Consider the following 12,971-nt stretch of genomic DNA (forward strand, 5'->3'; position numbering starts at 1 on the left):
GTGGGAGTCCCAGGACTCCTGCAAGAAAGACCAGCACCTTCCTATGTGCTATCTCTCTCACAGGTCCTCGTCTTCTACCTCTTATGTTTATCCTTTCTCTTTTTTGTCTGATGTTCTAATTCTAACTCAGAACTGATGGCTTTCTGCTGTGTGGTCTTGAGAAGAAGATTTAGGTTCCATCCTCCACCTTCTAACGCTGCCATTGAAGACCATCTGTTCAATATTCCCTTCTAGGTGCATCCAAACAACCATACCAGCCTGTATTGAAGAGCCAGAGAGAACAGAAGTCAAGAATCGTTCCCTGTGATTATCTGAGAGCTCATCCAAGTTTGCACTGTGAAGACATCACTCTGGGGTTTGCTCAGTTCCTATACCAAGATAAAAACTGTACTTTGCTTTCAGCACTATTTTTATAGCACGCACTTCTACCATCCCGCCTTCTGATCTATAGTTTCTTGAGAACTCTGCTGACAGCCTTCTGGGGGTTCACTTAAGCAAAGAATACTTTTTCTCTTGCTGCTATTAGGGGTCATGCTTTATCTTTGCTTTTGGCCATTGTATGCGAATGTATCTTCTTGGGTCTGATTGGGTCTCTGTTATTTGAAGCTCTTTGAACCTTTTGATTCTGGGTGTTCAACTTCTGTCTCAGATTGGAGAAGTTCTAAGCTATTATTTTCTCCGTTTTTATTCATTTATTTTTGTTTTGGGGCCAAAATCAGTGATGTTGAAGGTTTACTCCTGACTCTGTAGTCAGGAATGACTCCTGGTGGTGCTCAGTGGAGTCTATTGGATGTCAGGGATCGAACCTGGGTTGGCCACATGCAAAGCAAGTTCCTTGCCTGTTGTACTATCTCTCCAACCCCAATTTATTGAATAAGAATTCGTGGGCCTAGAGCGATAGTACAGGGGGTAGGACATTTGCCTCGCACGTGGCCGATCCGTGTTTGATTCCCAGCATCCCATCTGGTCCACTGAGCACCAACAGGAGTTATTCCTTTTTGCAGAGCCAGTAGTAACCCCTAAACATCACTGGTGTGACTCAAAAAGAAAAAACAACAATTCTGGGGTGAGGGGTGGAGGGAGGGATACTGGGGACATTGGTGGTAGGAATTATACACTGAGGAAGGGACAGCTATTGAAACCCAATTATGAACGACTTTGTAACTGTGTACCTCACAGTGATTTAATTTAAAGAAAAGATTTTTGAGAGGGAAGGAGGGGTAACATAAAGAGCAGGATAATTGCCTTGCATGCAACCAACATGGGTTCAATCACAAGCACCCCATGTTGCCCTCCCATCAAACTCCACTAGGAGTGTTCTCTGAGTGAAGATTCAGGATTTACTAAAAAACAAAAAAAAGAGGGGCTGTAGCGATAGCACAGCGGTAGGGCGTTTGCCTTGCACGTGGCCAACCCAGGTTCAATTCCCAGCATCCCATAGGGTCCCCTGAGCACTGCCAGGAGTAATTCCTGAGTGTAGAGCCAGGAGTAACCCCTGAGCATTGCCGGATGTGACCCAAAATAAAAAAAAAAAGAGCTGTATTGATAAGTACAGTAGGGAGTGCGTTTTGTTGCATGCAAATGACCAGGATCCAATCCCCAGTATCCCATATGTTTCCCTGAACAAACCAGGAGTGATTCCTGAGTGTAGTCAGGACTAACCCTTCAGCATTAACAGGTGTGCTCCAGAACCATATATGAACTCTGCCAATTTCATCCTCTTCTTCCTCTGGAATCCCTGGGGTATAGCCTCTGGATTTCCATGTAGTTTACATGGTTTTCATTCTGATGATTTTTAATTACCTCTTTATTTTACCGGTGGGTATGGAGAATTTCCTCTACTGTGCCTTCAAGCTCACTGATTGGGTTTTTCCTTCTTCTATTTTGCTCTGTGCCCTCTATTGTGTGTTCTCAAAAGGCAGCGGGGCTCTATCTCTCCTGCAGCCCACATTCGGTAGTCTCACACAGCTTCTCCCATCCCAGGGAGGCTGATGGAGATGGGCAGGCAAAGGAAGGAACGAGTGCCAGGCTGGTCGGTATCAGTTGCAGCTTATTCCAATCTCTGTTCCCCTTCTGCTTCTCTCTCTCTCTGCTTCTCTCTCTCCCAAGCCCCTTTCGCTCTCACTTATTTCACTTTATACTCTGCTTCTGTGTCTTCCCCCTGCTTGTGTCTTCTTCCTCACTTCTTCTACAGTCTTAGTTTATATAGAAATTACATAGGACGGTAACACAAAGGTGGGTTGGAACATTAAACACATCAACAAAGAGAGGCAAGACCACTCCCCAGGGACAAAATCTCATCCAAGGTGATTACTCAAAATTACTAGGTAATCTGCTCCAGGGTGGGATCCTTGAGCTTCTACTACAATTGCCAAGAGATCATGATGTCCCCATGGCACAGCGACCCACTCTATTTCTGATACATGGAACCTTCACTTCGTTCAACACACAGAGCACAATGAAGGGTCTTTTAGCTCTGAGGGAGGGAGACTCTTCTCCCAATTCCAGGGTCGGGAGAATAAATGAAAATGCTTCCCCTGAGAAATGAAAACACTGACATTCATTATAAACGGACATTTATAGTAGAGTCACTAACATCTGTAAATGTACACACAATAGGGTAAGCAGATGCACAGGTATAAGCAGCTAGGAGGATTCTTGTCCAAATGACCAGCCAACAATGTTTACAACAGTGACCAAAGCTCATGTGACACTGATGTATCCATGATTGTGATTGAAGAAAAACGATATTCGAGGGCATATCTGTGACGAGATTCCACTCTGAGTGTTGAATCAACACCAATCCCTGGACACGTCTGTCTGCCTCCGCTGCCGGCGTTTCTCTTTGTTCGGGTCTCGTGGCAGAACATCGTACTGGCCTCTCAGGGCTGCTGTTAGTCGGTTGAGCCACGGGTATCTTCACTATGGTCAGTGCTAATTTTAATTTTTTTTTTTTTTTTTTTGCTTTTTGGGTCACATCTGGCGATGCACAGGGGTTATTCCTGGCTCTGCACTCAGGAATTACTCCTGGCGGTGCTTAGTGGACCATATGGGATGCTGGGAATCAAACCCGGGTCGGCCGTGTGCAAGGCAAACGCCCTACCCGCTGTGCTATCGCTCCAGTCCCTGGTCAGTGCTAATTTTGCCTCAATCAATGTCACCAGGGCAGTAAGATAGTGGGCAGGAGCCCAGCTTGCATGCAGCCAAACCGGGTTTGATACGAAACAACCTGAACTGTTCCCAGCACTGTCGGAGTAATCCCCGAGTCTATAACCAGAGGTAAATTCTGAGTACCAATCTGTTCCATCTAATAATAATAATAATATTAATAATAATAAAAAAACTCTGTAGTACTTGATCCTTGTAAACCCTACTTGAAACCATCGTGGATAACATGCAGCAGCTAAAATAAAATAAAATTTCAGACCCAGAGCCATATAAAGGTACTGGCCATGCAGCAATTCACCTGGTGGGAACTGGAACATATTACAGGTTCCCCAAAGGCATGCAGGATTGATCGATGAGAGCAGAGCCAGGAATCTGACTGGAGCGGCACCGGGTGTGGGCACCAAGGAAATATAACCACAAGGAACATAACATCACTCAAATAGAATTCCCCACTAGACTCTCTTCAGACGCTCCACATGTCAAAAATGACTTTACAGCATCGGAGATTAGAGTTTTCGGGGGTGATCACAATAGCACAGCAGGTAGGGCAATGGATTTCTAGGTGGTTGCCCGAGGAATGTGTGCACTGGTGAAGGGATAGGTGTTCAAGCATTGTATAACTGAGACTTAAACCTGAAAGCTTTGTAACTTTTCACATGGTGATTCAATAAAAGAATAAATTTTTTTAAAAAAGAAAAACATGATTTAAGAAAGAAATGGCTTTACCCTGAGCTTTGAGTGGGGGGTTAGAAATTGAGGCACAGAGTTGCACCCCACACACTCTTGCAACCCCTACGTTTCTTGCCCCACAGGTTAGTAGAAGACCAGGAGACTATCCTGGCATAGGGCAAAAGATACGTTCATCAGTTCTCCCCAGTGTGAGTTCGGCAGACATGGGTTGCAGCACTGCCAAAACCCTGCCTGCAGTGGTACACAAACAGCTACTCCTCAACAAGCCTTCATGTCGGCGGAGGATTTTGGGGAGGCTGAAGACTCTGCAGCACTCCCTGCGGGTGAGAGGCTGGGTCGCTTTGTGTGTCCGATGGTGGTCTCTGAAGTAGGAATGACTGCGTTACGCCTTGTTGCACTTAGGACACTGGAAGCGACTCTGGATCGAGTGCGTCACATGGTGGTCCCGGTTGGTGCACGGGCTGTGGAAACCTTTCCCACAATGTAGGCACATGTAGAGTCGCTCACACTTGTGGATGCGCGTGTGCTCAGCCCTTGTGTTGCTATGCCGGAATGCCTTCCTGCACTAGGGGCAGTCATACGGCCTCTCCCCAGTGTGGGTCCGGCAGTGCTTACGCAGGTTAGAACAACTCCTAAAGCTTTTCCCACACCGCTCACAGTCATACGGCCTCTCCCAAGTGTGGATCAAGCTGTGCTGTCGCAGACTCGAGCGAATCCTGAAGCTTTTCCCGCACTGCTCACAGTCATACGGCCTCTCCCCTGTGTGGATCATTTTGTGCTGAAGCAGAGTGAAGCGAGCCTTGAAGCTTTTCCCACACTGCTCGCAGCCATATGGCCTCTCCTCACTGTGGGTCCGGCTGTGCCTACGCAATTCCGAGAGAGTCCCGAATCTTTTCCCACACTGTTCGCAGTCATATGGCCTCTCCCCAGTGTGAATTAGTCTGTGCTGATGCAGATTGGAGCGAAACCTGAAGCTTTTCCCACACTGATCGCAGTCATACGGCCTCTCCCCCGTGTGTAACGGGTTGTGCTGATGCAGATTGGAGCGAAACCTGAAGCTTTTCCCACACTGTTCGCAGGCATATGGCCTCTCCCCGGTGTGGATCAGGCTATGCTTATGCAGGACTGAACGAGTACTGAAGCTTTTCCCACGCTGCTCGCAGTCATACGGGCTCTCCCCAGTGTGAGTGCGGCTATGATGAAGTAGAGTGAAGCGAGTCTTGAAACTCTTCCCACACAGCTCGCAGTTATATGGCCTCTCCCCGGTGTGGGTCCGGCTGTGCTGAAGCAGAGTGAAGCGAGTCTTGAAACTCTTCCCACACTGCTCGCAGTCATACGGCCTCTCCCCGGTGTGGATTCGGCTGTGCTTATGCAGGTCCGAACTAGTACTGAAGCTTTTCCCACACTGTTCACAGTCATACGGCCTCTCCCCAGTGTGGGTCCGGCTGTGACTACGCAGGTTTGAGTGAGTCCTGAAGCTTTTCCCACACTCCTCGCAATCATATGGCCTCTCCCCAGTATGAATCAGGCTGTGCCGAAGCAGATGGGAGCGATAACTGAAGCTTTTCCCACACTGCTCGCAGGCGAAAGGCCTCACCCCAGAGTGCACTTTAGCGTGGGCACGCAGCCTACAGGGATACTGGAACCTCTGTGGGCACTCAGGGCACTTAAAGGCGTTCTTGAGGTCACCTGGAGGAGAGCAGTGGGGAAGTATTGGAGGGTCTTGGGGAGAAGAACATTCCGCAGAAGAAGTAGCAGCGGGACTCTGGGGTGCAGAGAGGTTTCGAGTCTGCTTCGAGGTTCCTCTGGCTTGTGTGGGGGCTTGGTGACCATAACCGAGACTCTTTGGCAAGAGGTGTCTGCCATAGATGAGACAAAATGAGCAGAAAAGCAAGATCATACTGACTGCCACAGGAAAGCGAAAGGACAGGGACCGTGCATGAGGCTGCCCCTGATCCATCGCCTTACACCATCAGGTCCCCCAAGCCCCACAGAAGTGATTCCTGAGCATAGTACAAGGAGTCAGGACTAGGCAATGCTCAAACATAAAATAATAAATGAATATCAACAATAAATCAGTACCTTGATAATGTTTTGTTTTGGTTTTTTGGTTTGGGTTGATTTTATCCCTGCTCCTATGGGGCCACACTCTGCAGTGCTCAGGTTCTACTCCTGGCTTGGGACACAGGAATCACTTAGAAGCAAGACGTGGAGGCCCAAAACCATGCTAGAGAATAGACAATAAGCATTGTACTATAGCTTGAGGCCTGACTGTAGGGCTTTTTGGATATTCCTCTTAATAAATACTTGATTCATCATTCATCAAAACAGTACATGAAGGGCCCTGTTTAAGCTTGTAAATAGTGGAGTGGCGTGTTGGGAGTTGGAGAAGGGACTTCTCTCCGAGAAGGATACTGAGTGGAAACCACTTAAAAAGCCAGCGGGGTTGCCAGCCTTGCCCGCAGGATCCTCACCTTACATGACTCAGGGCAATTCGGAACCCATAGGGTGGCCAGAGATTCCTGAGTGCAGAGCCATGAGTCAGGCATGCTCATCACGGGTGTGGTAAATAAAAAAGGCTCTTGAGGATGAAGAGTGTGAAGGGGACACTACTCAGTCCTGCACTAGTTTGACACATGGTTTTACTTCGAAAGATATTGGAGACTCCCAAGGTCTGTCTACCAACCCGCCAACAACATCCTCCTCTCCTCCCCCCTCAGCCATTCCACTCACTTATGTTTCTGCTTCTGAGTTTGGTGCTGGTCACTAACATCAGGGTACATCTGCTTCTCTCCTAAACGATTGCAGGAATCATTGCTCATGTACCCCACAGTGCAGTTTTCACTGAACAACTTATTCTCCAAGACATGCCCAAGAGTACCATTGTCTTTTCCTGGAGATAAACCCTCTGGAAAAAGAAAGAAGACAATTTAGTCCCAAACAGAGGCTCTGGGGAGGGTCAGAAGAATAGGAAAACCGGGATGGCACTTGCCTCGGACACAACTGACCCGGATCACTCCCTAGCACCCAGTGGACTCCTCCAAACAACACGAAGCATCGGCCCTGAGCATCACCAGGTGTGTATATCAAAGAAAAAAGATGCTCTGCAGGAACAAAAAAGAACTGGAATAGGACTTATGTTGCTGGTTTCCTTCAACAGATATGGAAACAGCTGCCTTGAATGAGGTGGGTCAGATTCTCGCACCCCATGAGCACGAACAAGAGTGTCCCTGAGAATAGAGTCAGGGGTCAGCCCCGAGAACCTCCGGGTGTGGGCCCTGTGTCCTCAAGAAGAATCTCCAAGGAAGCACGATGCCTGGCATGCTCCTGGCTCCTTATATGATCGGGGGCACCATCTCCCTCACCCAGCACTGCGGGGTTCAGCCCTGGGCCCCTGATCAGTAGGGGACCAATCAGCAACAACAGGGTCACAGCAAAAGCCAGGGGTGCTGGCAGTGGCCCTGACACCTTGCTCCATCTCACTGTGGCCCCAAATCAGAGAAAAGTCCGTTAGAATCTGTCTCCTGCCCGAGAATGCTCCGAGCCTGGGCTAAAGTGCCTATAGACAGCCCCTTTTTCCCAGAGTCCTGTACTATGGCCCCAGAGAATGCGGGAAGCGGGCTCCATGCCCCGTGCTGTAAGAAAGGGTTGTGACTGAACCTTACCCACGAAGGCCAGGTGCCTGCAGGTCTCCAGCATCACGTCTCTGTACAGGCATCTCTGATCAGGATTTATCAAAGCCCATTCAGCCTGGGTGAAATTCACGGCCACGTCCTCAAAGGATACTGACTCCTGAAACACACACAGATGCCAATCCACCAGGGCCCCTCTGCATCCCGTGGGGGCAGCGGGACTCAGAGGGGCGACTTTAGGAACCTGGGTTTTACTTTAATCTACATTAAACCGTCAGGATCTTCACAGGGAACACCAGGATGTGTGCATAACGCAGAACTCAGTGGCAAGTGCTGGGAGCCATGAACCATGATAGCACCCGGCCCAGACCCGTATGGAAACTCTGAGGGTTCTTTTGAAAAGCGTGACAAAGGGATGAGACTGAAGCAAAGCAGAGCAGAGACAACACTTGCTTTGCACGTGGTGGATGTATATTTGATCTCTGGCATCCCTTAAAGGTCCCTGAGCATTGCTAGGAGTGATCCTTGAATGAAGAGTGAGGAGTAAGTCCTGAGCATCTCTGCATGTGACCCCAAAAGCAAAAGCAGAGAGTGACAAAGGGAATCTTTGTTCGAAGAATGTGGAAACTGACAGTGGCCTTGTGACTAGCCCTTCCCATTCACGCCCACGAAATGGTGGGTGACCTAATTGCATCACGTGGGAAACCCACTTCACATTACCAAGACCTAGATCAAGGTTCCTGTTATAGTGATGCAGAAGAGATGCTTCTAGGGATTGGAGATATATTACAGTGGGTAGGGTGTTCGCCTTGCATGCGGCTAACCTGGGTTCAATTCCCAGAATCCCATATAGTTCCCCTGAGCCCCGCCAGGAGTAATTCCTGAGTGCAAAGCAAGGAGCAACTTCTGTGCATCGCTGGGTGTGACACAAAATGCAAACAAACAAACAAGCAAATACATAAGAAGCTTAAAAAAAGAAACTTCTGGGCAACTCCTCAGACCCCAGAGACTTGCTGCTCAGACAGCTAATTCCGGGAGACCCGCAGGATTGCTTAAGGGACAGGAGAGATTCTGCTGTCCGTCCATGCAGCATTAAGGGGCCAAACCAAGACCTCCAGAAGACTTGCTTATGGGCAGGATAACGGCAGAGTGGGAAGGGCGCAGGCATTGCATGCTCCAACCCAGGTTCGATCCCCAACATCCTATCACATCTTCCCAGACACCCAGCCGAGATCCCTGAGCTCGGAGTCAGGAATCATTCTGATGTAGGTCGGCTGGCAGATAGGGAAGGCCCCTCCCCAGGTGATCACAGTAAATTTCCTGGGAAGTAGTAGATCTGACATCGCAATGCCACCCTTTTGGAGAAACAGGAACTAAGACTTGCCAAGACCCTAATCAATCTATACCAACAGACCCAGAGAAGCTCCTAAAGAAATAACAGGACAGGAAAGGATTTCAAAGAAGACCACCACCATTTCCAACTCCTTGGCAACCTTCTTAGCAATGGACTTTTACCTAGGTAGAAGCCCCAAGCGGGACAGTTTGGAAATCTCCATAGAGGCCACCTTGAACAAAGGAAGGGAGCTCATAGGATGCCCGAGTCCAAGTGCTGCCTGCCCCCTCAGCCACTAATCGCAGTATAGAAGCTGGGAAAAGAGGGGAAGGGCACATAGGACAGTCAGGAGGCAATTACCTTGCATGAGTCCAAAAATGGACACAGGACCCGCCAGGGGTGATCCCAGATTACAGAGCCTGGTGTCAACCCTGAGCATCGCTGTGTGAGGCCCAAAAGACACAATTATCATCATCACCATCATCATCATCATCATCATCATGAAAAACAAATGAGCCCAAACTCACCATCTTACTTGAGCAGTTTGGAAGTCAAGGAACAGCGGATCTGGGCATGTGAAGAAGCTATGTGGGGAACCTTCCAGACATGCTGCAAGAAAAATAACAAGCATGTTAGTGCGCTGGCAGACTAACTCCAGAGTGGGTGGGTTCTTCAGAACTGATCTTAGGACAAAGTTCAGATGCTTAAAAGTTCATGAGTTTTGGGCTGTAGCAATACCACAGTGGCTAGGGTGTTTGCCTTGCACTCGGCCAACCGGGGTTTGATTCACATCATCCCATATGGTACCACAGCACCGCCAAGAGTAATTCCTGACTAAAGCACCAGGAGTAACCCCTGTGCATCACCAGGTGTGACCCTACAAGAAAAAAAATGTTCATGAGGCCTGAGCAACAGTAGAATGAGGAGGGCATGGCCACCAGTTTGATTCCCACATCCTATAGGTCACCTGAGCACCACCAGGAGTAATTCCTGAGTACAGAGCCAGGAGTAACCTCTGAGCATTACTAGGTGTGGCCCAAACAAAGGAAACAAACCAAAAGAATTTGTTCACTCTTAGGTTCCCGGAAACAGGTCAAGGGAATTGTCTTGCAGAAAAATGATGCAGGTTCGATTTCCGTCACACCACTGGGTCTCCATAGCCCTGTCAGAAGTGATCCCGGACTACAGAGTCAGGGAGAAGCTCTGAGCATTGCTGGGTGTGACCTCCCCCTCAGAAAATAGGAAAGTTCATTTTGATGAGTTGCTGGATTCTATTTGCTAGTATTTTGTTGAGGATCTTCGCATCGGTGTTCATCAAGGATATTGGTTTATAGTTTTCTTTGTTAGTGGTGTCTTTGTTTGCTTTTGGTATTAGGGAGATATGTGCCTCGTAGAAACTGTTCGGAAGGGTTCCTGTCTTTTCAATTTCCTGGAAAAGCTTGAGGAGAACTGGCAACAAGTCTTCTTTAAATGTTTGGAAGAATTCGCCAGTGAGTCCGCCTGGACCTGGGCTTTTGTTTTTGGGGAGACTTTTGATTACAGTTTCGATTTCCTTGATATTTATGGGCCTATTGAGGTATTTCATGTCTTCTTGGCTCAGTCTTGGGAGATTGTAGGAGTCAAGGAATTCGTCCATTTCTTTTAGGTTCTCTTGCTTCGCGGCATACAGACTTTCAAAGTATTCTCTGATGATCCTTTGAATCTCATTGGTTTCTGTTGTGATGTCCCCCTTCTCATTTCTGATTCGGTTTATTAGGGTTTTCTCTTTTTCTTTCTTTGTGAGTCTTGCTAGCGGTTTATCGATCTTATTTATTTTCTCGAAGAACCAGCTCTTTGTTTCATTGATCTTACAGATTGTTTTTTGGGTTTCCATATCGTTAATTTCTGCTCTAAGTTTTATTATTTCTTTCCTTCGATATGGTTTGGGTTCCTTTTGCTGGTCCTCTTCTAAGATCTTGAGCTGCGAAGTCAAGCTATCTATATAGGCCCTTTCTTCCTTTCTGAGGAAGGCTTGCAGAGCTATAAATTTTCCCCTTAACACAGCTTTAGCTGCGTCCCATAGGTTCTGGTAGCTTCTGTCTTCATTCTCATTTGTTTCGAGCTATCTCTTAATTTCTTTCTTGATTTCCTCCGTGACCCACTCATTGTTCAGTGACCAGAATACAAAGACTATCTACAGAATGGGAAAGGATATTTACACAATATCCATCAGATAAGGGGTTAATATCAATGGTATATAAAGCACTGGTTGAACTCTACAAGAAGAAAACATCCAACCCCATCAAAAAATGGGGCGAAGAAATGAAGAGAAACTTTACCAAGGAAGAGATACGAATGGCCAAAAGGCACATGAAAAAATGCTCTACATCACTAATTGTCAGAGAGATGCAGATCAAAACAACCACGAGATACCACCTCACACCACAGAGACTAGCACACATCCAAAAGAACAAAAGCAACTGCTGTTGGAGAGGATGTGGGGAGAAGGGGACCCTTCTACACTGCTGGTGGGAATGCCGGCTAGTTCAGCCCTTTTGGAAAACAGTATGGACGATTCTCAAAAAACTAGAGGTTGAGCTCCCATTTGACCCAGCAATACCACTGCTGCGAATATATCCCAGAAAAGCCAAAAAGTATAGTTGAAGTGACATATGCACTTATATGTTCACCGCAGCACTGTTTACAATAGCCAGAATCTGGAATAAACCCGAGTGCCCTAGAACAGATGACTGGTTGAAGAAACTCTGGTACATCTATACAATGGAATACTATGCAGCTGTTAGAAAAAATGAGGTCATGACGTTTGCATATAAGTGGATCAACATGGAAAGTATCATGCTAAGTGAAATGAGTCAGAAAGAGAGAGACAGACATAGAAAGATTGCACTCATCTGTGGAATATAGAATAATAGACTATAAGACTAACGCCCAAGAATAGTAGACATAAGTACCAGGAGGTTGTCTCCATGGCTTGGAGGCTGGTCTCTCATTCTGGGTAACTCAGGGAAGGGACCACCAAGTAAAATGTGGTTGGAGGTCATGTGGGGGAAGGGTGATGTGGGCCAAATACAGACTAGAGACTGAACACAATGGCCACTCAACACCTTTATTGCAAGCCACAACACCTAATCAGAGAGAGAGAACAAGGGGGAATACCCTGCCATAGTGGCAGGGTGGGGTGGGGGGAGACGGGACTGGGGAGGAGGGGAGGGATGTTGGGTTTACTGGTGGTGGAGAATGGGCACTGGTGAAGGGATGGGTTATCGAACTTTGTATGGGGGAAACATGAGCACAAAGATGTATGGATCTGTAACTGTACCCTCACGATGACTCTCTAATTAAAAATAAACTAATAAAAAAAATAGGAAAGTTCATTAAGGGGCTGGAGCAATAGCACAGTGGGTAGGGCGTTTACCTTGTGTATGCCTGACTGAGGTTCAATAACCAGCATCAGTGATGGTCCCCCAGCACCGCAAGCAGAAATTTCTGAGTAATGCCTAAGCATCGCTGGGTGTGAGCCAAAATAAAAAGAAACTTCATTGAACAGTTCAGTTGTTGGGTTCAGATGCGTCGGGTATGATGTCACTCATACCTCTCCTCCCCCATTTTCCACTCCCAGACTCCACCCTCACCTGGTCAGGATCACTTCTTCCTGGCAGCGTGGTCTATTGCCTCATCCCTCTCCTCTCCCTTTCCACTCTCTGACTCCACCCTCACCTGGTCCCGATTACTACTTTTTCTTTAAATTCATTTATTTTTTAATTAGTGAGTCACAGTGAGGGTACAGTTACAGATTCACATATTTTCGTGCTTGTTTTTCCCTCATGCAATGTTTAAGAGCCCATCCCTCCACCAGTGCCCATTCTCCACCACCAATAAACCTAGTATCCCTCCCACCCCCAGTCCCATCCCCCCACCCCACCCCGCCTCTGTAGCAGGGCATTCCAGTTTGATATCTCTCTTTCCTTTTAGGTGTTGTGGTTCCAAATAGGGGTATCGAGTGGTCATTCTGTACAGTCTCTAGTCTACTTTCAGCACGCATCTACCTTCCCACACAGGATCTCCAATCACATATTACTTGGTGTTCCCCTCTCTATCTGGGATGACTTTCCCCCAGCATGTGAGGCCAGCTTCCAAGCTATGGAGCC

General features: G+C 47.6%; 1 protein-coding gene across 3 annotated transcripts in view; it reads right to left on the bottom strand.

Moving 5' to 3' along the window:
* Positions 1-1,572: 1,572 nt before the first annotated feature.
* Positions 1,573-12,971, bottom strand: part of LOC129402509 (zinc finger protein 850-like) — a 47,238-nt gene continuing 35,839 nt past the window's right edge. For 2 of the 3 annotated variants that reach the window (XM_055129365.1, XM_055129366.1), the window contains 4 exons: positions 9,351-9,432; positions 7,524-7,650; positions 6,592-6,766; positions 1,573-5,717 (listed from right to left, as the gene is read on the bottom strand). In XM_055129365.1, coding sequence (XP_054985340.1) covers positions 4,424-5,717; positions 6,592-6,766; positions 7,524-7,650; positions 9,351-9,353 — 1,599 coding nt within the window. In that variant the 5' untranslated portion in view covers positions 9,354-9,432 and the 3' untranslated portion in view covers positions 1,573-4,423. The remainder of the gene's footprint in view (positions 5,718-6,591; positions 6,767-7,523; positions 7,651-9,350; positions 9,433-12,971) is intronic. The other variant, XM_055129367.1, reaches the window with a different exon arrangement.

This window comes from Sorex araneus, chromosome 2 (assembly GCF_027595985.1).
Source record: "Sorex araneus isolate mSorAra2 chromosome 2, mSorAra2.pri, whole genome shotgun sequence".
Lineage (NCBI taxonomy): Eukaryota > Metazoa > Chordata > Mammalia > Eulipotyphla > Soricidae > Sorex > Sorex araneus.